The 21,776-nt window shown below is 45.1% G+C and overlaps 2 protein-coding genes across 3 annotated transcripts in view; one reads left to right on the top strand and one right to left on the bottom strand.

Annotated features, from left to right (window-relative positions):
- Positions 1–21,776, bottom strand: part of ralgps1 (Ral GEF with PH domain and SH3 binding motif 1) — a 109,986-nt gene that overhangs the window by 51,025 nt on the left and 37,185 nt on the right. The gene's annotated exons all lie outside the window — the stretch shown is intronic.
- angptl2b (angiopoietin-like 2b) lies at positions 3,012–20,009 on the top strand. The gene is made up of 5 exons (XM_077002980.1): positions 3,012–3,948; positions 9,571–10,479; positions 16,800–16,993; positions 17,787–18,057; positions 18,479–20,009. Exons 2-5 carry the CDS (start codon positions 9,606–9,608, stop codon positions 18,676–18,678), a joined length of 1,539 nt encoding a protein of 512 aa, XP_076859095.1. The 5' UTR covers positions 3,012–3,948; positions 9,571–9,605; the 3' UTR covers positions 18,679–20,009.

Raw genomic sequence — 21,776 nt, 5'->3', positions numbered from 1 at the left:
TCAGATATAGTCTTTACACAGAAGGTTTTACTCCTGTTTTATAACACTCTATTTGTATTCATATCAGAAAACAGTAAGTGTTTATTTCCATGAGCTTTTGGAACACATTTCATAATTTCATAATCCATATTCCGAAATATATTCCAGTCAATTTATCCTGCCAAGCAAAGTAAGACTGCATAGCATCTCAGCATCAAAAAAGAGAAATAGGGCCAAAGGGAATTTTCTGAAGACCACTGTTTTATCTTTTAATCGCTGACTAACCCTTTGCCATGTTTACACCCTTTGCCATGTTTACACGCTATAAGGAGATTAGTTTAAAACCAAAACACAGCACCAGACACCAGAGGAAAAAATAGAACAAATAGAAAACCTTGTATTTTACATGATTTATGCCTGGTTCAGACTCCACACAGCATTTATCATCTTTCATTATGGTCAGCGTGTCAGATTCGATGATCATAATGGCATAAATTCCTGCCATGTGTTGGTCAGGAGACTGGCAACCCTTCACGGGTCATGTCAATCAATCATGTCTTTGTGCAAGTTCGTAGGTCACTGGGGAGGAGGGTTAGGCCGGCCACAGAATGGCTAGGCCGGCCACAGAATGGCTAAAGAAAGACCTCTTGTGCTCTTGGTCATGTGCTGTTTGGTCTAGGAGAATAAAGGAGAACCTTCTGTCATCCTATCGGTCAAGGAGCACGTCACAGATGTTGTCAGACAAGCTGAGAAAGCACAAATATTCTGACATGCTAGACGTGACTATCCCACTGATTAGTGTTCACAGATAACAGTCTCCTGTACATCCAGGCATCCAATCAGGAGCGCAAGAGAGAGTGTAGACCCAGGCTGAAGACCCAGGCTGAAGAACCAGGCTGTAGACCCAGGCTGAAGAACCAGGCTGAAGAACCAGGCTGTAGACCCAGAGCTGAGTGGAGCTCATTCCTGCAATATGCTCAGAGCTCAGTGTTCTGACCCTGTGGAAAACAAAACGCTAAACTCTGACCTGTATTGGAATCACTGGCTCCATTAAACTTTGACCTCTACTGGAATCAGCGGCTCCATTAAGCGTGTGCTCAGGGACCCCCAGCGGGCCAGAGCCGCTTTACGAGTCTGCCTGTTTGGGGGGAATTTTAACACATCCAGCAGCTTGCTTGTAAATATCCCCAGACTCACTTCCTGTTTGCAGGATTTTAACAGCACTGGCATGGTCTTTATTATTCATGAGCCATGCTATTTTCAGTTCCTAAGCACCTTATTATGTCTCAAGACAGTACTGTGTATGTGTACACATGCATATACATTCAAAATATGTGTGTGTGTGTGTGTGTGTGTGTGTGTGTGTGTGTGTGTGTGTGTGTGTGTGTGTGTGTGTGCATGAGTAACTGGGTAACTCCAATTGCAGTGAAATACTCAAGGTTTGCAGATAAACAGAATGTTTTGGACTGAGGTTCTTGTTAGAAAAATTGGCAATGCAAACAAATATGTTATTAAAGCAATAGCCAATGATATTACAATGCCAAGACACTGGAGTCAACACACCCTTAGATCTGTTTCTCCAGTGTAAGGCTGATTACAAGAGACAACTACTGCAGTAATGCACAAAAAGCAGAGGTTGAGGACACGCGAGTCTTTCATGAAAGTGGCTTTTGATGAACGTTTTTTTTCTAGTCTACAGGAGACCCATAAACAGAGAAACAGTCCATGCATCATCCTGGAGGATTCTGACTCAACAAGTTTAATATTTACCACTGGATTTATTTATTTATTTATTACCACTGTTGTTTTTCTTCTCTTCTTGTTGCATTTTTGCAACAAATTGTTGCAATGCATTTAATTCTTAATAGCTGCGAGCCAGAGATGGAGAGATGGAGATTTTACAGGCCATGGAAAGTTTTTTGTTTTTTTAGATGTCTCTGTTAGGTCTGAAAGTTCTAGTTTAAATACCACCGCCCTTTATACTCCCCCCATCCTTATTTGCAATACAACTCTGGTACATCTGGTTAACTGCTAAACACAGCTGCCTTAGGGTAGGTTTAAAATAACTCTTAAGTCACTCTTTGCTAATAAAACAATTTGACGCCAACCAAAATGAGAGCTCAACACCAACACCATTGACCAGGTGGCCAGTGCATGACAACATCAGTGAAGCTGAACCCATACACACTCAACGAAGCACGTTACCACTCAAACAAACCAGATCTCAAACCAGATCTCAAACCAGATCTCAAATGAATTCAGATTTATGTCCCGCGAGGAAACAACCAGGTTAATGAAAATGAAGAGGCATTTTATTTCCTCCCAAAAGTCTCTGGGGGGGGGGGGGGGGGGGGGGGGGGGGGGGGGGGGGGGCTGTGATGTCACTGAACTTTGCTCATCTGTTCCCAGATGACAGGACAGGAATAGCCACACAGAGACTAAATGGGAGTGTGTGTGTGTGCACATGAGTGTGTGTGTGTGTGTGTGTGCACGTGAGTGAGTGTGTGTGTGTGTGTGTGTGTGTGTGTGTGTTTGTGCACGAGTGTGTGTGTGTGTGTATGTGTGTGCGCACGTGAGAGTGTGTGTGTGTGTGTGTGTGTGTGTGTGTGTGTGTGTGTGTGTGCACGTGAGTGTGTGTGTGTGTGCGCGCACGTGAGAGTGTGTGTGTGTGTGTGTGTGCACGTGAGTGTGTGTGTGTGTGTGTGTGTGCGCACATGAGAGTGTGTGTGTGTGTGTGCATGTGAGTGTGTGTGTGTGTGCACGTGAGTGTGTGTGTGTGTGTGCGCACGTGAGAGTGTGTGTGTGTGCGCACGTGAGAGTGTGTGTGTGTGCGCACGTGAGAGTGTGTGTGTGCGTGTGTGTGCCACAGGGACTGAGAGAGTGTTTGTGTTGTAAGGGAAAGTTCAGATGGGTGGGGGTTCGTATCTCATGCTTGTAGTTGCCTTTGTGCCAGGGGGCGGAGAAAGGAGAGGGGGCGTGTCTATCCCATATGTACTGCTGCCTGAGACAATGTGCCAGAACACTCTTCATCATTTAAGGAGAAGGGGACGAGAAAGCGAGAGAGAGAGAGAGAGAGAAAGAGAAGTAAGAAAGAAAGAGTCAGAGAGAAAGTAAGAAAGAAAGAGTCAGAGCGAAAGTAAGAAACAGAGTAGCCTGATAGAAGTGATGAACTCAGCTCAGAGAGAGTGACAGGACACACACACACACACACACACACACACACACACACACACACACACACACACACACACACACACACAGAGATATCGGGGGTTGAGAAAGGCAAGATGACCTGGCTGGACTCTCTCACTCCTCCACAGATCAGTGAGGAACTTCCACCTCCCACATCTGCTCCACAGTTCCGCCACTACAGCAGTCACTGTGAGGAAGACCTCGCTGTGAGGAAGACCTCGCTGTGAGGAAGACCCGGAGATCTTCCCCTCTCATGTCCTTTCACAGCTTTTTTTCTTTTTGGAAGACTTTTTTCACCGACAGCTCTGTGTTTTGCCAGTCACGTTACAGGATCTATTTACTACACAAAGGACTTATCCTTCACTGATCCAGGAACAGGGACTAATATCCACATTTTTCTGGATTCACACCAAAGCCGATTGTCTCACCACAACATTTGCACGTGCGTTGAACTAACTGTTTGACGTAATCAATTTCTGACTTTTTTTTTGTTTGAGGCTCACAGAGTGTCTGATACTGTTGGCTCTAAAAAGACAAAAGTGTCAACTGGAGTCTTGAGAACAGGGATCTCCGTCCATGACACCGAGGACCCACGCTGACTGAAAAGAACAGCAGGAGACTAAGACACAGGACGGAGAGAGTGGAGGAAGAGAGGGGGTGGGAGAATCACAGCCATCCACAAGCTGTGATGACTTGTGTCACAGAGGGACTTTGTGGACCTTCTCCTGGACACTGAGGACACTTGAAGAACCGGTGGAGAGAGAGAGCGTGTTTCTGGTAAGGGTTCCCACTCTCTTAGCTCTCTGTAAATGATAGCAGATTGTAATAGATTGGTTTTACCTCATCATGCTGAGACCCTGAACGTGAACTCTTAAAGACCTGCTTTTCATGGCTGAGTGTTGCTTTTTTTCCCATAGTCTGAGACTGCTTTGTGTTTTAAAAAAATGAAACATGATAAACAGTATCAGGTTTTATCTACTATGTGAACTTGCCTAACATTTTAAAGCTTTGCTATTCTAACGCTATTAGAAGTTATGTGGATACAGATGGATGCCCAGGTATTACCCATTAAAGTGATTTACCAGCACTGAATTTAAGGAGTGGGGAATCTGGAGATGTGCGTTTCTTTCAATCCACAAGTGGCATTTGACTATTGCTTGCCAACCTGTAGGTGGTTATGAGGATTATGCATGTGCACACACACGAGATCAGGGGCAGGAGGCTCTGCTCTGGGGCAGGAGGCTCTGCTCTGGGGCAGGAGGCTCTGCTCTGGGGCAGGAGGCTCTGCTCTGGGGCAGGGACCCCGCGGCTACGGTCATGAACGGAGCAGGATGAAGGTGATCCGTCAGGAAGTTCTCACCAGCTGCGTCAATGAGAGCAAGGGTGTCCGTGGCGGGCAGGGCCAGTGGGAGGGGGTGGTGGTGGGGTTGAGTGGGGGGGGACTGTGGGTGCTGAATTAGGCTTTGTGCATTCGGCCCGTACTCTGTTTGCATAAGAGGGCCTTAGGATGATTACTGGACCTTATCAGAAACAGTCTCCTCTCAGCAGAACCAGGCATGGTGCCAGCACTCTGCAGACAGTAAAATACGCAGCTACTGGGAACACGAAGGCAAAATCATCATGTTCAGTGTTGGGTGAAAATTTTCAAGTGCTTTTGATACAATAGATCTACTTCACATCAACATGCAGGATGATGAGACCCCACTGGAAGGAGCTTCGTGTACGAGTGACCTACGCCAGCACAAAACACATCTGATCGGTCAAGACATTGCAGGGCTAATAATCCTTCAGTCTCGACAGAGTAAACGCAGGGCCCTGGGTGTAGGGAGTCAGAGTGTAGGGTGTAGGGTGTAGGGAGTCAGGTTTAACAGGCTAATCTGTGTGGAAGAAAAAGTACAAGGTCACTGAAGCAAAAGTGTTCGCAAGGAGCCATGTCAGCTGCCACCTGTGTGTGTGTGTGTGTGTGTGTGTGTGTGTGTTTGCACATCCATGTGGTGCAGCTCAACTCACCTATAATGAGGGAGGAAAGAATTTGTGGAATGCCAGGCTGGGATGTGAGGGGGGGTGAGGGTGTGTGAGGGGGTGAGGGTGGGTGAGGGTGTGTGAGGGGGTAAACACTTGGCACTCGTGCCCACTCGCCCTCTAATTAGCAACCGAAACACGGCCACAGTGAGCCACGAACGTCACGGATGACTGACAGAACTGCTCTGTCTGCGCTCACTCTGGAAACACATCTAACATTAAAATCTATACTGCAGTTGGCTGTTTGACACAAACACCAAAAACACCATGTTTGTTTTTTATTCAATATCGGTAGACGTGTGGCATAATATGAAAGGCTTGCATGTGTGTGCATGTATGTGTATGTGGCAAAGGCAGTAGAAAGAGGAAAAGTTAGGAGTTGAGTTAGGAGTTAAGTGAGTTTAACTTTGCTTTCCTCTAATGGGCTATTACTGTTTTGCATTTGGATTGGTACAGATGTGCTTTCTCCACTAACATGGAGACACTGACCCTATAATCTACACGTTTGTGTATGCACGTCCACACACACACACACACACACACACACACACACACACACACACACACACACACACACACACACACACAAGGTTGATGCATTTATCTTTGGTTGACTCCTGACACTTAGGTATGGGGGTTTCCATTCAGCTTCTAAAACTTTGCTCACACACTCGCTCACACCCACATAGTTCTTGTTCCCCAAAGCAAGTCACAACACACACGTACACACACACACACACACACACACACACCAAGTGAGAGCGAAAGCATGGCTGACCCACAGCTAAACACAGGCATTAGCTCAGAGATGACAGTTACTGCTAGAACAGTCCCAACTAGTGGAGACCTTTAAGTTGGTAGTTCAATCTATCATTATGGGTCTGTTTCAACAGCTGCCGGGACATTTATGTGCCTCAGGAGGAAACACACTTCATGGAACGAAATTCATTAGAACTTTTACTTTAAGCAAAAAAAAAAGAGAAACATTTTGAAGATTGATACTGGTTCTTGTAGACTGTTTCAGAGAGAATAAGATAAAAAGTGAGAGAAATAAATGAGAGAGGTAGAGATATAGAGAGGAGAGGGAGAGAAACACACACAGATGGGCTGTATTTAATCTCCTCTCCATTTAATTAAACGAATTGTGAGAGTGAGTCAGTCTGTGCCAAACCAAACAGCGTTGAAGTGCTATACCCCACAGATCCACTCTGTCAGTCAGCAGCTGGAGAAATGACTGCACTTCCCTGAAAATGGACCTCAGCGGAAACCAGGAGACAGTAACCATGCAACTCCACCAATGAGCTATTAGATCAGAGCCCAGTCACAACCATGTTAAAATGGTTCAAATGTACTGCTTTCTTTTTCTAGACACACATCCACCACTACGTACTGCACTGCACTATATTACAAGTTCTGACTGGGGAAAGTTGGAAGTTGAAACTTTTTGTTATTGTTTCTTATGGCACATGTGAGGAAAGTTTATTTAATTAAATCTCTTCACTCATCAGCTAGAGTATTATGTAACGTTACATCAGTGACCGGAAACACGAAAACGGTTTGGTAGTATAAATAATACAGCCGTTATATAAACAGCTTTCTTAAAATGAGTTAGATGGCAAACTGTGAAGCAAGCGTAGAAGCTGGCTTCATCTTCCTTCATCACTCTGAAGGAGTTCTGTGAGGTGAGAGGGGAACACAGATTAATATATTTTAAAATCTGAGCTGGTTATGAATGAGCAATGTGAGCAGCACTAGGTGCAGTTTTGTGGCTCTTTTGAAGACTTCATTAAAGTGTCTTCTGCCTGAGGTCATCACCTGAGACCAGAGGAACTGGTGTGGTGCGATTTGTGTAGCTGTGCCACAACGTGCGGACACAGCGTTTGCCTTCTTCCAGGTGACAGGAGCACTTACGCTGACCACAGCTCTTCCATTCTCTCAACCTTCATGTCTCCTCCGCACACTCTGTCTCTGTCTTGTTCATCAGGGAACAAGAACCGTTCTTTCTAGATCCCCAGACATGCACAGAAATATTTCAGAACTCTTCCTGTTCTTGACATTGTCTAGGTAGTCTTAATGCATTCTGGCCGTACTCCCGGGATTACACGCAGCTCCACGTTGAACATAAAAAGGTTCTTCATGCTCCTGGTGGTTCTCTCTGGAGGATTCTGGGGTGTCTTGGGTCAGTGGCCCACGGCCGCCACAGTGATGATGAAAACATGGCTTCCTCTCTAGGCCACGGGGTCAACACTAGCGAACCGTGCAACAAATGCTCAACACATTATGCCACTCAAGGTCACAACACACTTATACAAACACACACAACACAATGAAACAAAAAATACAACTATATGTGAATTAAAATCCAGAGTAACCCAGAGCGTACGTAAATAAATAACATACTCGAACTCGGAAGAGGAATACAACGTCTTGACCTGTCCCTGCTGGGTGAATAGGAGTGTTTGTGTGTTCATGTTTTGGAGAATAAAGATATGCTACACAGCTGTGCTCTGTAACCCAACCCACTGGCAGCTCTTCACTGGTGCCCCTGGGGGAGAAGTTCCTGGTGTCCTTCCTGGGGAGGTGCCTTCACCTTCATCCATGTGCCTCAGTCTGTTTTCTTAACCATGATCCCCTAAAAGTTCCTTAATGCTTAGGTAAACCACACAGAACTGATTTACTGTGCCAAATGGTGGTAAATTATGTCAGTATGTCTTTTTCAACCCTACAAAGTTTGCGCAACGCGTTGAATGGCTTAATGTTCTGGACATCATGAACTGGACAGTCACATTTTCACATTGAAAACTAAAGCGAGACCTGTGCTGACTGTTTAACTAGCAGAATCTTGTATTGTGGCAGTGGCGGAGTAAAAGATGTCTAGCTGTATCTACTGAAAGACTGAGTAACAAATGATAGATAATGACACCTGGAATATTAAAGAAAAGGGCACAAAATGTGAGCAGGCGTGACGTGTAGGCGATGTCAGTGTTTCCACTCTCTCTCTCTCTCTCTCTCTCTCTCTTTCTCTCTCTCTCTGTCTCTCTCTTTCTCTCTGTCTCTCTCTCTGTCTCTCTCTCTGTCTCTCTCTCTCTCTCTCTCTCTCTGCGAGGTTGAGACCTGAACATGGGAGGGGCCTTCTGCAAACACTCACTGTCATGGCAACCACCCAGATCAGGGTCATGCCAGAACGCCCATGCAAACAGATTCAGCTGACGTCATTAAAAACAGTCCATATCACCTAGCAACTGCACTCAGCTGGTGTGAGTTGTTTACCATTGAACAGGATGTTGTGGTGAGATTTTAACAAGATTTTAAGATTTTTTTGAGAGATTTTGTAACACAGCCTGTGAGGATACTTTTAACACATTTAACCCCCTGAGAGATTTTAATTCCGTGAGATATTAATACAGCTAGGAAGATATTTTAACACAATATGATATTAAGACAGCTAATTATCTCCCAGAATTAAAAGTAAACCTGAACTTATTATGGGAATCAAAGGACAGCTGGCTCAATCAGAGTAATAACCCTGTACTATCAGCAAGGTAACGAGAAACTTGGTAAAGAGCTTTAACCACCAATTCTAAGTTCAGTCTCACCTCAGGCTCACCTCAGTCTCACCTCAGGCTTCAAAGAATGTAGCTGAAGTTCAGGGTCTCCTGCCAAACCAAGAGCTCCCAGAACAAGAGGCAGTAGGTCTCATAATCCCCACCAGCAGAATAATCCCTCCACCAACCCTCCTCCAGCAGTTACCCAGAGACAGGCTGGCACGCCAGACTGATTTGCCGGCTGAAACCAGAGCTGACTCTGGACACGAGGACCTGTCCTGGCGACAGTACAAACAGCAGCAGCCCCGTGTAAAAGGGCCCGAAGCTGACTCCGTAGCTGGGCGAGCTGGCTGAGATGACTGGTCCACCATCTGGACCAGTGCAGGGCAGGCTGGTCTGGATAAGGAGGCGTGTGCAGGCAGCGGGAGAAACAGCGTCCTGCTGGACTGGAAAACGTCCACAGTGCACAGGATGCTAACTGAGTTTTCATTTACTAAATGACTTCAAGGGATGTCGAGTTCTGTTAAGACGGCACATACATGTATTGTATTTGAGCTGAAATAGTAGATTCGCTTGTGTTCACACGGCTCCAGTTTTTTATACTCATCAACAAAAGGGTGGAAGGAGATACACAGGTGGTATTTTTACCGTCTTTCAATGTCTAAGCCTTTGCCCCAGAGTGGTATGTCTTGGCACTGCACAACAAATTTTTGTTTGTCAGTGGAACATTTCTAATTCTCTCTAAATTTTCCTCCATCATCCCCCTCCACCCCTTTAACGTCCCTCCCATCCACACCTCCACCCTCTCCACCCCTCCCCTCCATCTCAAAAGCTGCTCAGGGCTCTCAGGTGTGTGCGGGCGTTACCATGGAGTTCTCCGTGCGGCTGCTGGCCCTCTGGTTCCTGGTGTGTGGACTCTGCCCCACGCTGGACGGCAGTGCAGCAGCGCTGGAGTTCGACAGCAGCGACGAGGAGCCCGAACCCGGGTTCATCTCCGCCTCACACCCCCACCGGGAACGCCGGGCGCCCGAGCCCGCCTCGCCGGACAAGTGCAGCTACACCTTCATCGTGCCCCAGCAGAAGGTGACGGGGGCCATCTGCGTCAACTCGAAGGAGCCCGAGGCCCTGCTGGAGAACCGGGTGAACAAGCAGGAGCTGGAACTCCTCAACGGCGAGCTCTACAAGCAGAAGCGTCAGATCGAGACGCTGCAGCAGCTGGTGGAGGTGGACGGCGGCATCGTGAACGAGGTGAAGCTTCTGAGGAAGGAGTCTCGCAACATGAACTCGCGTGTGACCCAGCTGTACATGCAGCTGCTTCACGAGATCATCCGCAAACGAGACAACTCGCTGGAGCTCTCGCAGCTGGAGAACCGCATCCTCAACCAGACCTCCGAGATGCTGCAGCTCACCAACCGCTACAAGGACCTGGAGCACAAGTACCAGCACCTGGCCTCTCTGGCCAACAACCAATCAGCCGTCATCGCTCTTCTGGAGGCACAGTGTCAGAGGGGGGCCCAGGGGGCGGCGCCCAGAGCCCAACCCCCACCCCAACCCCCACCACAACCCCAACCCCAACCACGGCCCTCTCCACCCATCAGCAAGCCATACCACCCGCCTACCTACAACCGCAACAGTCACATAACCAACGAAATTCAGAGTGACCAGAACCTCAAAGTGCCGCCTCCATTACCCACAATGCCAAGTGGCACACACAGCCCTTCCCCAACCAACATCCCCTCAGGTAAGATTGAGCTCTTATTCTAAAAGAAATGTTTGAGGGTTACAAATTGTGTTTGTTACTCACAGTCCAGAGCCTGAATGGTTTAAACATAACGATTTCCAATATGTCAGGTTGTTCTCAGAGTTATGTAGAGTGTAATCAGCTGCAGTAATCACCAGTTTGTTTCGTGTGATTCATCCTCACATGCATTAACATGCATGTCCACGTCTCCAATATTTAATCTTTACTGACATTATGATTTCTAGTATTCTAATATTTACAATTTGTCCATCACACTGGGTTCTAAAGGAAACAGTGACTGTGAGGAGAAAAAAATGCTAAATGACATTTAGGGTTGTTGTAGTGTTGGGGCTCCAAGGGCCGTCATGGTGTTTGACTGGATGTTACCTTAGCATCAAAACACAGATTCAACCACATTTCTGGATATGATCACTCCTTGTTCTGTACACTGGTGACTCTCCCCTTCCCCAAACACTCAGACAGGGTTCCTCTCCTCCTCTCCTCTCCTCTCCTCTCCTCCTCTCCTCTCCTCTCCTCTCCTCTCCTCTCCTCTCCTCCTCTCAGTCCAACTACAGCAACCTCAGGTCTTCCATGCAGGGACACTGACTACATGGAAAACCCTTGGGTATCTGCTATGTAAACATGTTCCTAACTATCACACACAATGGCTTTTTAACGCAGTTAGGAAAATATAGATTTTTGGCTCCTGGTTAAAGTGAATTGCACATTTAACAGAATTAGAATAGTATGTTTATTATCATCCGCACGGTCCTTCTTTATTTCAGCTCAGTTCTTAAAAAGTACTTCATTAAAAAGTTCAGAATTACCAATTTTTTTCACATCCTACCTGCGATCCCCTTAAATTCTTGTATCTAAAAACTAAAAGCGCTTTTCCTCATAAGCAATACTGGCTATGTTCCTTTAAGTAAATGCAAACCAAATGTTTTGGGTTTCAACTATATAAACGATAGCCCAGGTCAAATTATAGCCGTGAGCTATATGGCACATTTAGCTAAACCTATTCCTGCCGTGATCTGGAGCTACTCTGCTCCTTGGCTAATCAGTAACTGCTTTGACTTTGATAAATTGGGCTTTTTCTCCTTTTTCCCCTTTGGGTTTTTCATGTTTTATATAAGGACATACCAAGACACGTTTGTAAACATTGTTGCCGCGATTCTTGTTCTTTCAAACACCAATTAATACCATGATTCTCTGAAACTCTTTAGACCACATTATAATAATAATGAAAATGTCAAATCAAATCATCTTGGGTTTGAGGCCAGTAACTAACACCTGTCTTAAAGGAACTGGGACCCCGTGTATTCATAGAGTCCCAGTGTAAAGAGACAAACCACTGCCTCACTGTCCCCTTATGGAGGATCTGTAAGTTCTTAAAAACATGCAAATGGATATTTGGTGGAGCTGTAGGGCTGTTGTGAATGTGTGTGTGTGTGTGTGTGTGTGTGTGTGTGTGTGTGTGTGTGTGTGTGTGTGTTACCCACAGTTAGCCCTGCCTCCTCTCCCACACACTCTCAGATAGAGGAGCACTTAGCCACTGCTTTACAATGAAGGGACTGTTCTGGCTCTTACTTTGAAATGCACATGATGATGCGTATGGTTGAAGGCCTGCATGTCCTGAACCGGCCCGGTACAGCGAGGAGTCCCGGGGGAGTGGGGGTCTGTTGACAGAATAGTACTACTCCTTTGTGCTCAGGCAAAAGATGAGCTATCCAAGTATTTGCTTGATGAAAGTAAAGATAGCCCTGCATGAGCAGACGATCTGTAGAGCCATGCACGTATTGGACAGTTAGCCATACGCTCTCAAGAAAATAGTGATTGTGTGAGGTAGGAAGATGCCATACAAACAAAACTGCTTTGCCATGCGTACCATAACTGGCATGTAGTCGTCTCAGATGGCAGCGTGTGGGCATAAATCACAGAAATGGCAGATAAGGAGACTGAGATGAGCTTTACATGCAGTGAACTAAGTAAAGTTATTCTTTCTTTAATAGTTATAGAGAGTATTGGCAAGCAGGAGATGTTTGTGGTGCCACAGAATTACTTTAAATATTTTTAAATATAATTATTTTTATCACTTTAAAATCTTATTATATTATCACTTAAAATATTTATTTTATTTTAAATATTTATTTGGCATTGGCATTCAGAACAGTCCTCCATCTTTGGGGAATGACAGAATGCAAATGGAGCTTCTTCCTCTGCTCTGTGCCAACACTTTTTCCAGTGCCTGCTGAATGCTGTGCTGCATATAAAGCAGGAATGATTTCCTGCACAGGTCTGGCCAGGACTGACATGCATAGATCAGAAAAACCCCAGGCGAAGGAGAAACGAGCTTTCAGAATGGTCAGAGAGAGAGAGAGAGAGAGAGAGAGAGGAGTGACCCAACATGACCTGAAAAGCAAAGAGGTCTTATTTTCGATTCTTACACTAAAATTGTCTTCACCTAACGTCCATGTGCGTGACCTCTGTATGTCCTCCTGTAGCCCCGCCTGTACGTCCTCCTGTAGCCCCGCCTGTACGTCCTCCTGTAGCCCCGCCTGTACGTCCTCCTGTAGCCCCGCCTGTACGTCCTCCTGTAGCCCCGCCTGTATGTCCTCCTGTAGCCCCGCCTGTACGTCCTCCTGTAGCCCCGCCTGTATGTCCTCCTGTAGCCCCGCCTGTATGTCTTCATGTAGCCCCGCCTGTACGTCCTCCTGTAGCCCCGCCTGTACGTCCTCCTGTAGCCCCGCCTGTACGTCCTCCTGTAGCCCCGCCTGTACGTCCTCCAGTAGCCCCGCCTGTACGTCCTCCTGTAGCCCCGCCTGTACGTCCTCCTGTAGCCCCGCCTGTACTGATACACCCCCCCCCAGTGTGTCTAACCCTCCCCTTCTGCGTCTTTACACAATCATCTTTAAATGACATCGGCACACCCTTCTTAATCTTCCTTTTACTGCCACTCCCTTCTCTCTGACACACACACACACACACACACACACACACACACACACACACACACACACACACAAACAGTTTTCAGCTTGTAAGCAGACATCAACTTTACATTCACCCTGCTACACACACCAGCTACCTCTACTACATAAGTGAAAATGTTAAATTCAGGACACCCCTTTATAAAAATCAATAATCCCAAATGCATACTTTATCTTGAATAAATGCATGGTTAAAATAACCACTCTCTAAAAGACTCAATTATAATTCTTTTTCTAATTGCTTATTTTTGGCAGTAACTGCTTTAAAGCATCCTGGACTCGTACTGTAAATTCCTCTCACACTAACTACACAGAGGGGAGAGGGCTGACATGTGGACTACAGGGGAAAACAAGTCACAATCCAGAATAATAACTCCATAAACTTGGAACGGTCTGATTCTGTTTATGCCAATCAGCACGATCAGTGCAGCCATATGCTGATGAGATGTTCATCTTGTCCAATCAGAAGTGACCAGGACACATTTTCCAAGTGGCTACATTAAACAATGAAACGATGTCTCTATGCAGTCATTATATGGAGCTTGTTAAATGACCTGAACATCCGTGGATTACAGGGTAGTTCCACAAGCTCCTATATGCGTTTAAAAAAGTTAAAATGTTGTGGAAGTTGTGGAAAACAGAACAATGTACCTTGTGGTTTTGGAACGTGCGTATATGTGTGGGAGTGCTGAAAGATGTTGGGGTATGTTTGAGTTAGCAATGAGGCGGGTGGAGGGCAGCTACTGTATTATTGGAAATCATGAGAGGTACGTGGAAAAATCTGAAATGCTGGTGCTCGGGCTACACTGGCTAGACTGGCTAGACTGGCTGCTCAATATGTTGGACAGTAGCAGCTGTCTATCAAGCCATCTGGGGCGGATGATGCATGTGAACAAACGAATATCCATCCCTCTTTTTCTCGAAAACACAGACACATGTGCAAAGATGTGCAGACACACACACACAGACAGACAGACACACACCGACAGACAGACACACACAGACAGACACAGTATAGCCAAGGAGTTATTATGTAGTAATCTTTTTTTCTACATTCACATAAAATTACTATGGAAAACAGTGGAGGAGAGGATGACAGAAACACTAACCCGTATGATCTACTGGTGCTGGTGAACCGTGTGATTGGTAACAGAAGGCGTGAGAAGGCGTGTGTGACCATGGTAGCTGTAATGTCTGTGTATGTGCAGACATACATGTGTGGTCTTGTTCTCACCCTAAACCTCCAAGCTCACTATTTCAACCTTATAATAACTTAATAGCCCGGCAAAGACTGAGGACTATTAACTCAACATCTAAACTTCAAGAAACACACAACTCTTACAACTGAATGTGGTCCAGAGTAATAAATTCTTTACTTTGAATCAACCCCAAATCCTCAGTATCCCAAATGCAATGGAAACCCGGTGTCTATTTTTCTCTATCCCTCAGCAGTAGTGTCCCACGTCTCTTACTACAGCCCTTAAATCTGTAGTTTAGTGGAAGCCTTTGTGAGATACAGACATCAATAAAGTCGGGGCGAAACCAAAAGCAACTTCCAAGAGCTGTTCCCATCACCATCACCTCCACAGCAACGGTTGGCAAGGCCAGTGGGCTTGGAGAAGCAGCAGGAGACAGAGTGGACACTGCCGTGGACCAACAGGCCAACACCAGGCCTGCTGCCTTTTAAAGGCAGCGCAGGAGGAAACACACTGAGTAAACACATCCTGTTTTTAGATTATTCTCCCCCCTGATTTTTCTCCCTAATGTAGTCATCATACGCTGTCACACAACAGCTGTCAACCAGAGAGGGCCAGGGCTGTCGCATTCTTCCTCCGAGACACGTGCAGATAATCAAAGCAGAGTAAGGACTTTCCACCCCTTTCTGATGCATGATACCCACGATTGGCTTGTGTCACCGTGTTTAAAAGGGCAGAGCGGCTATGCCAGCCGTCCCAGCACAGCTAATGTGCTTTCATGCGCTCCTGGCTACAGATGACTGTGGCATCCGTGGGGATAAAACTTGTGATGATAGGGCAAAGACCTTTTCCGTTGTGCCACACAGAGCTATTCTTGAAGTCATGGCAAGCCAAGAATTACAGAGAAGACACATCTTCCGAAACAGGTCTGATCTCTTAGCTCACGATAGTGACTGCCCCTTGAACCGATATCACCTTCCTACAGCTATTTCAGTAAGTCTGTACAAGAAGCTAGCATTGACTTTGAAGAGAACAACACACCGTCCCATTTTAAAGGCAAATTTGTTAAATTACAGAGCTGAAAAGCACGCTCCATTCACTCATTCAAGTGCCCAGAGTTTGAGATTTAAAAATTACTGTCACACTTGCAAGCATATATTCATTTGTACACATTTTTTTATAAATCACTCACACAAACTGCTGAATAATTTTCTTTAGAATAAATTCAGTAAGGCAACTGCACTCATTTTATCAGCGAGGGCCCTGGTGTGAGGTTGCATCTGAAATAAGGATGTGTCTGCTGATTATTTGAGGTAATAGGGTTAGTTTTTCTCTTTTATCTTCATTACATTTACCTGATTGTTTGTGCTGATGGGTCATCAGATGGTGTGCTGTTTGTATTCTTTAAATTTATATAAGATTTTGTAAACCTTGAATGCAGATTTTATCAGCTTGAAAGAATTTTGGTGCTAATAGTTATAATGTCAGAGTTTGATTCGGTCATTTAGAGAGACTTTAAGAACATATTTTATTGTGGTACACCACAGAGCCTCAGAAAAACAAGGCAATTGCCATCTGACATGCAATGTTGGCTTAAACAGCAACACACTCAACCAGAGAACAAAAAAAGTAGATTTGATTTGCTTTAAGGAGCCATTGTAAAGTCTAGGATGAAATACTAGTCACATTCAGAAAAATGGGAAAATGTAAAAGCTGGATCCATTTTTGACATGTCCACATAAAAATGCTATACCGTGCCCAGGGAGCTTTGGGAGAAGCTGCTAATCTAGCTGCTACTGTTGCATTATTTAGCAATCAGGCCTCTGCTTGGCCTCCATGCCAGTGTTGTGTTTGGCTGCAGGGGACTTCCCAGGCCAGTAATGGCAGCCAAAGTCAATGCTGGTGCTGTGATGAGAGCTTTTCCAGCTGAGAGGAAGAGGACGTAGAGCTGAAGATGCAGTAGATCACTGATCGCTAGAAATGCACAACTCCTCTCCTAGGAACACTGGACCCAGGATAGTGACGTGGGCCGTGGGGGAACCCGTAGGAAGTAGAGAATATGTGGAGGAGGTAAAAGGTTGAGGAGCAGTGTTGCTTCTCCTCTCTCACTGGCTCAACTCCTCCCCGTCACCAGGACCGTGGAAGGACTGTCTCCAGGCCCTGGAGGACGGAAACACCAACAGCGGCATGTACCTGGTGAAGCCGGACAACACCAACAAGCTGATGCAGGTGTGGTGTGAGCAGAGGCAGGACCCCGGAGGATGGACGGTCATCCAGAGACGCTTGGACGGCTCCGTCAACTTCTTCAGGAACTGGGAAACTTACAAGGTAAGAGAAGCCAAATGTAAAACTTTTAAATGTCGAAATTTAAACTTCAATTGGTCTTGGTGATGTTGACCTTCTCTACATGCAGAGACTGTAATTGTCAGCTAAAATGTCTGGCCACGGTCTCCTAGAGTTGGACCAGAGATTATTCGGCAGTCTCCATGAAGGTCTAATGAGGAACTTACGCAGAGCCCAACACCACATCAGGCAGGAATGCCTCAATGCAAATTGCAAACCATTACTAAATTATTCCCTAAATACATAACAATGAGTAATGAATAGAAAGGTCACAAAAAGGGAAAAATAATCAAAATCAAGTAATTTATGTAACCATTCTAGAAGACTGTTTAATATAATTTGTGTTTGAAATGGTTTGCGTAATGTAAATATTTGCATCAGAAGGAGATAAATGTGGTGGTAAATGAGGTTAAGCTACAGAGCAGAAGATCTTCACAAATCCAAACTCAGAACAGGTCTCCATTACTGGAGTTCCTTCAACACATGGACATAGAGACGCACTATGGACAGCTTTCTACTGATACAAAGCATGTGTTGGATAATGAAAACCATATCAGTATACCAAGAGAAAACCAAGGGCCTTACATGCATCCTGAACCCAAATAATCTTATATACACACAAGACTACAACATGTAGATGTAATGACAAGATCTAATATTCAAACTCTTATATCATTATCTATCCATTCTAACGCACAGCTAACTATATAAATCAGTTAACAAGAAGTGAAATCACTGTAGGTGATGACCGATTTGCGTCTCTCCCTGGTTCCCACAGCAAGGCTTCGGGAACATAGATGGTGAGTACTGGCTGGGTCTGGAGAATGTTTACTGGCTGACCAACCAGGGCAACTACAAGCTGCTGGTCACCCTGGAGGACTGGTCCGGCCGGAAGACCTTCGCCGAGTACGCCAGCTTCAGACTGGAGCCAGAGGCAGATTTCTACAAGCTCAGGGTGGGCCGCTATCACGGCAACGCAGGAGACTCCCTCACGTGGCACAACGGCAAACAGTTCACCACGCTGGACAGAGACCACGACGCGTACACAGGTGAGGCCAACCAGCACGAACATCAACACACCGCACGCGGACAGACGTTACCAATCTGAAGAGTGAATCTGAACCTTCATCTGATGTCATCTGATCATCTGATGTCATCTGAACACATAAGGGAGTTAACAAACAGAACTCTGGAAACACAGGTGAATGAATACTAAAGACAAAACCAGTGCCATTCAAATCCAGTACTAGGTTTTATAATCCCAAGCAGTCAACTAAATAAATTCATGCATCTAGTTGGACACTTAGTCATCGCAACTGAATCTCAGATAATTGGAGAGTAGAAGATCTGTAGAACATGGACCCTGAGAACGGGGATCTCCTCACCAATCTTTCCTACTAGATTTGCAGCCATCTATGAATGCTAATGTACACAACCAGAAACTAAGACCTTTGTTTTGGTTTTTGTCAGGTAACTGCGCCCACTACCAGAAAGGAGGATGGTGGTATAACGCTTGTGCTCACTCAAACCTGAATGGGGTGTGGTATCGCGGAGGCCACTACCGCAGCCGCTACCAGGACGGCGTGTACTGGGCGGAGTTCCGTGGAGGAGCCTACTCTCTAAAGAAGGTGGTGATGATGATTCGTCCCAACCCCAACACCTTTCACTGAGCAGGACACAAGTGGGGGACAAACTGAAGACCCCCCCCTAAAGATCTCATCTCCATTGGAATACAATTCTGATTTGATTTGTGCCACATATGTAGTCAGGCGTGCTGAAGAAGAAAAGTCACTGATACAGGCATCTTGTGACTAACGAGACACTGAAAATTCAGTGACTGCAAAGGAACTCCCCTTATTTCCTTGATATCTCTAAGAGTTTGGCCCTTCTAGTCTTCCTGTCATAATGGTTTCCACTCTGTACTTGTTTGGAATGAAAAAGGTTACCAGCGTTTCCATATAGTTTTAGCTGTGTTCACCCAAAGAGCAAAGGGACCTTGTATTCATCTAACTTGTACAGCTGTGCTTCTGATAATGTGGTTTAGGTTGCCCTATTTTGAGTGTCCATATCAAAAAATGCAATAACAGAAACAAATTAGTGCTTATATGTGACATAAGACACAGGATGCTCAATCCAATGTTTAGATACTTTTAGTTTGTTTAAAGTAAAAAGAAAATGTTTCCTTATGAGATGAATATCTTAATATTTATTTCAGGGATTGCAAACTATTGTCCAGTTTCTTGAAATGTTACACTGCACAGTTATGCACAAATAATATGCGCTATCAAAGGGAATCAGGTGAAGGAACATGAGAAGCAAAGATCTCGTACACATTCATGTTCATCACATAGAACACCTTTTCTACGGAGTCTTCAACCAGCAGACTGAGTGTCAGGTTAAGATGTGCACAGCTGATGTGTCATTCCCAACAAACACACAGGGCATCCTACAGAAATCCTTTCCTAAATTTGAAAGATGAATAAACAATGTGAACCACAACTGTTTCACAATTTTGCTTATGTAACGAGAAACAGATCAAGCAAAGACAAAACTGCATTTTAGCATTATTTTCTTCTTTGTGTAGCCTTAAGCTGGACATCTAATACACACTCAGTATGCAAGCTGCACCCAGAGAACCACATTTGGTAAAGATTAAGTGTATGAGTCACACAGTTAAAGCATGTTAAATGCCTGACTCCACGCACGGTTGTTGTACTGATGAGTTTAGCTCCAGTTCCATACTCATATGTTTTGATATAAAATGTATTCTCAGTTTCAAGTATTCTGCGTTTATAATGTGTTTACTCAAATTTCACCACACTTCCAGGTTTTGCTTCTGAAGAATCAGAAAACTACGTACTGTATAAATTAAAATGTTGGAATCAAACAGAGACCCAACACACTTCTGTGTATATATTAATTTTGCTGAAAATATTTGCAATGCAAGTGTAACAGATGTAGCCTGTATCATTAAACAATAAAGAATAAATGTACAGCGACAGGAAGTTGGGGATGTCTGGTGAATGGAGAATGTGTTGCTAAAACAGTATACCCCGGTCACCAGGGGCATCGCTACGTTAGACCCCGCCCACCAGATGTCGCTGTAGAGAAGTGCAGGACATGTTCAATAATTCAACATAAATAATAAATACATACATACATTTTCTTAATTTTCTTGCATATGAAAATGATATCACTAACTGATACATTCTAAAAAACTTACGTACAAGCCAGTACGTCTCGTCTTTGTTTGGTTAGCAGGGGGCAGACCGGCAGTGTTTGTCTAACCAAGTGAGTCGTTGAAAATGCTGTGTGCATGTCCAGCACACTTTTAATGGCATTGGCCCACACTGTGAACATCCAATAAAACATCACAGATTTACAAGGGCCTACGTCAACACGTTTAGGAAACGTGTATGGTATCGGTGTTACTAAGCAGCTAGCCATAGCCTGTTCGGCATTACTAGCAAGGATTCCCAAGTATTGCCAAGGAAATATTCTGAATCAAGTCAACAATTAAATAAATGCTAAATGTAATACCTTTTGACATTATAGCAAAATGAAGATTTAATGACCACACCACTCTGAGGACAAAAACCACCTTTAATCCAGAGTGGATCAAAAGGGAAACATGGCTAACTGCAAGTGTAGCTAAAATCACTCTTCGGCTTTTCCTTGCCTGCTCTTTGGTGGGGAGACTACGTGGACTACAAAAGGATTCAAGGACATCTTTTGGAATGACTAGCCGAACATAAAATAGTGGTTCGCATGTTGAAAATGCCGTTAGAGAGATTCTGCTAACAGATGTAATATTGAGCTTCACAATCAGCAAACAAGAAAACAGGCATGTGCTTGGTAGAACGTGGTTGTGGTTGGATTCATTGAGCGAGTATGTTTGTGTGTAGTGTTTGAGCGAGTAGGTTTGTGAGTAGTGTTTGTGTTTAAGCGAGTAGGTCTGTGTATAATGTTTGTGTTTGAGCGAGTAGATTTGTGTGTAGTGTTTGAGTGAGTAGGTCTGTGTGTAGTGTTTGTGTTTGAGCGAGTAGGTCTGTGTGTAGTCTTTGAGCGAGTAGGTCTGTGTGTAGTGTTTAAGCGAGTAGGTCTGTGTGTAGTGTTTGTGTTTGAGCGAGTAGGTCTGTGTGTAGTCTTTGAGCGAGTAGGTCTGTGTGTAGTGTTTAAGCGAGTAGGTCTGTGTGTAGTGTTTGTGTTTGAGCGAGTAGGTCTGTGTGTAGTGTTTGTGTTTGAGCGAGTAGGTCTGTGTGTAGTGTCACCAATCATTTTTTATTTGTTTGTTGTGCTCCACCAGGCCCTGGTTAATGTTCAGATTGCAGGGTTAGATGTACATTTACATTAACACCATGTCCAGAGCCACTTACTAGGGTGACCAGACATCGTTTTGAACCACCTACAGACAGACATGGTGCAGACACTCTTCCTGCCCCAGCTTCAACAGGACGAGAAGAGGAGCGTCAACTAAATGCTGCGTGTCAGTAACACAGCGGACAAACTAGACACAAGCTGAGCGGAAAGTTGTTTTGCAGGCGCGAGCCCAGATAGGACCACAGGGTAAAGGAACAAACTGCACCGCTCCAAAAACTACGGTGAATTGCTCATGCAAAATGAAGGCCCTACAAAACGGTCAGTGTCCAACGCAAACTCCCTCGCTGACGCAAGGCCCAGTCAGGAGGGCTAGTGAGGTTACGCAAGGCACCTTTAGCTCCAGTTGGTGAGGGGGGGGGGAGCATCTGGGGGAGTCATAATGACCCCT

Source organism: Brachyhypopomus gauderio, chromosome 4, assembly GCF_052324685.1.
Source record: "Brachyhypopomus gauderio isolate BG-103 chromosome 4, BGAUD_0.2, whole genome shotgun sequence".
In the NCBI taxonomy this organism is placed as follows: domain Eukaryota; kingdom Metazoa; phylum Chordata; class Actinopteri; order Gymnotiformes; family Hypopomidae; genus Brachyhypopomus; species Brachyhypopomus gauderio.
The sequence above is the reverse complement of the archived record's forward strand: the minus strand, read 5'-3'. Positions and strand labels throughout refer to the sequence as shown.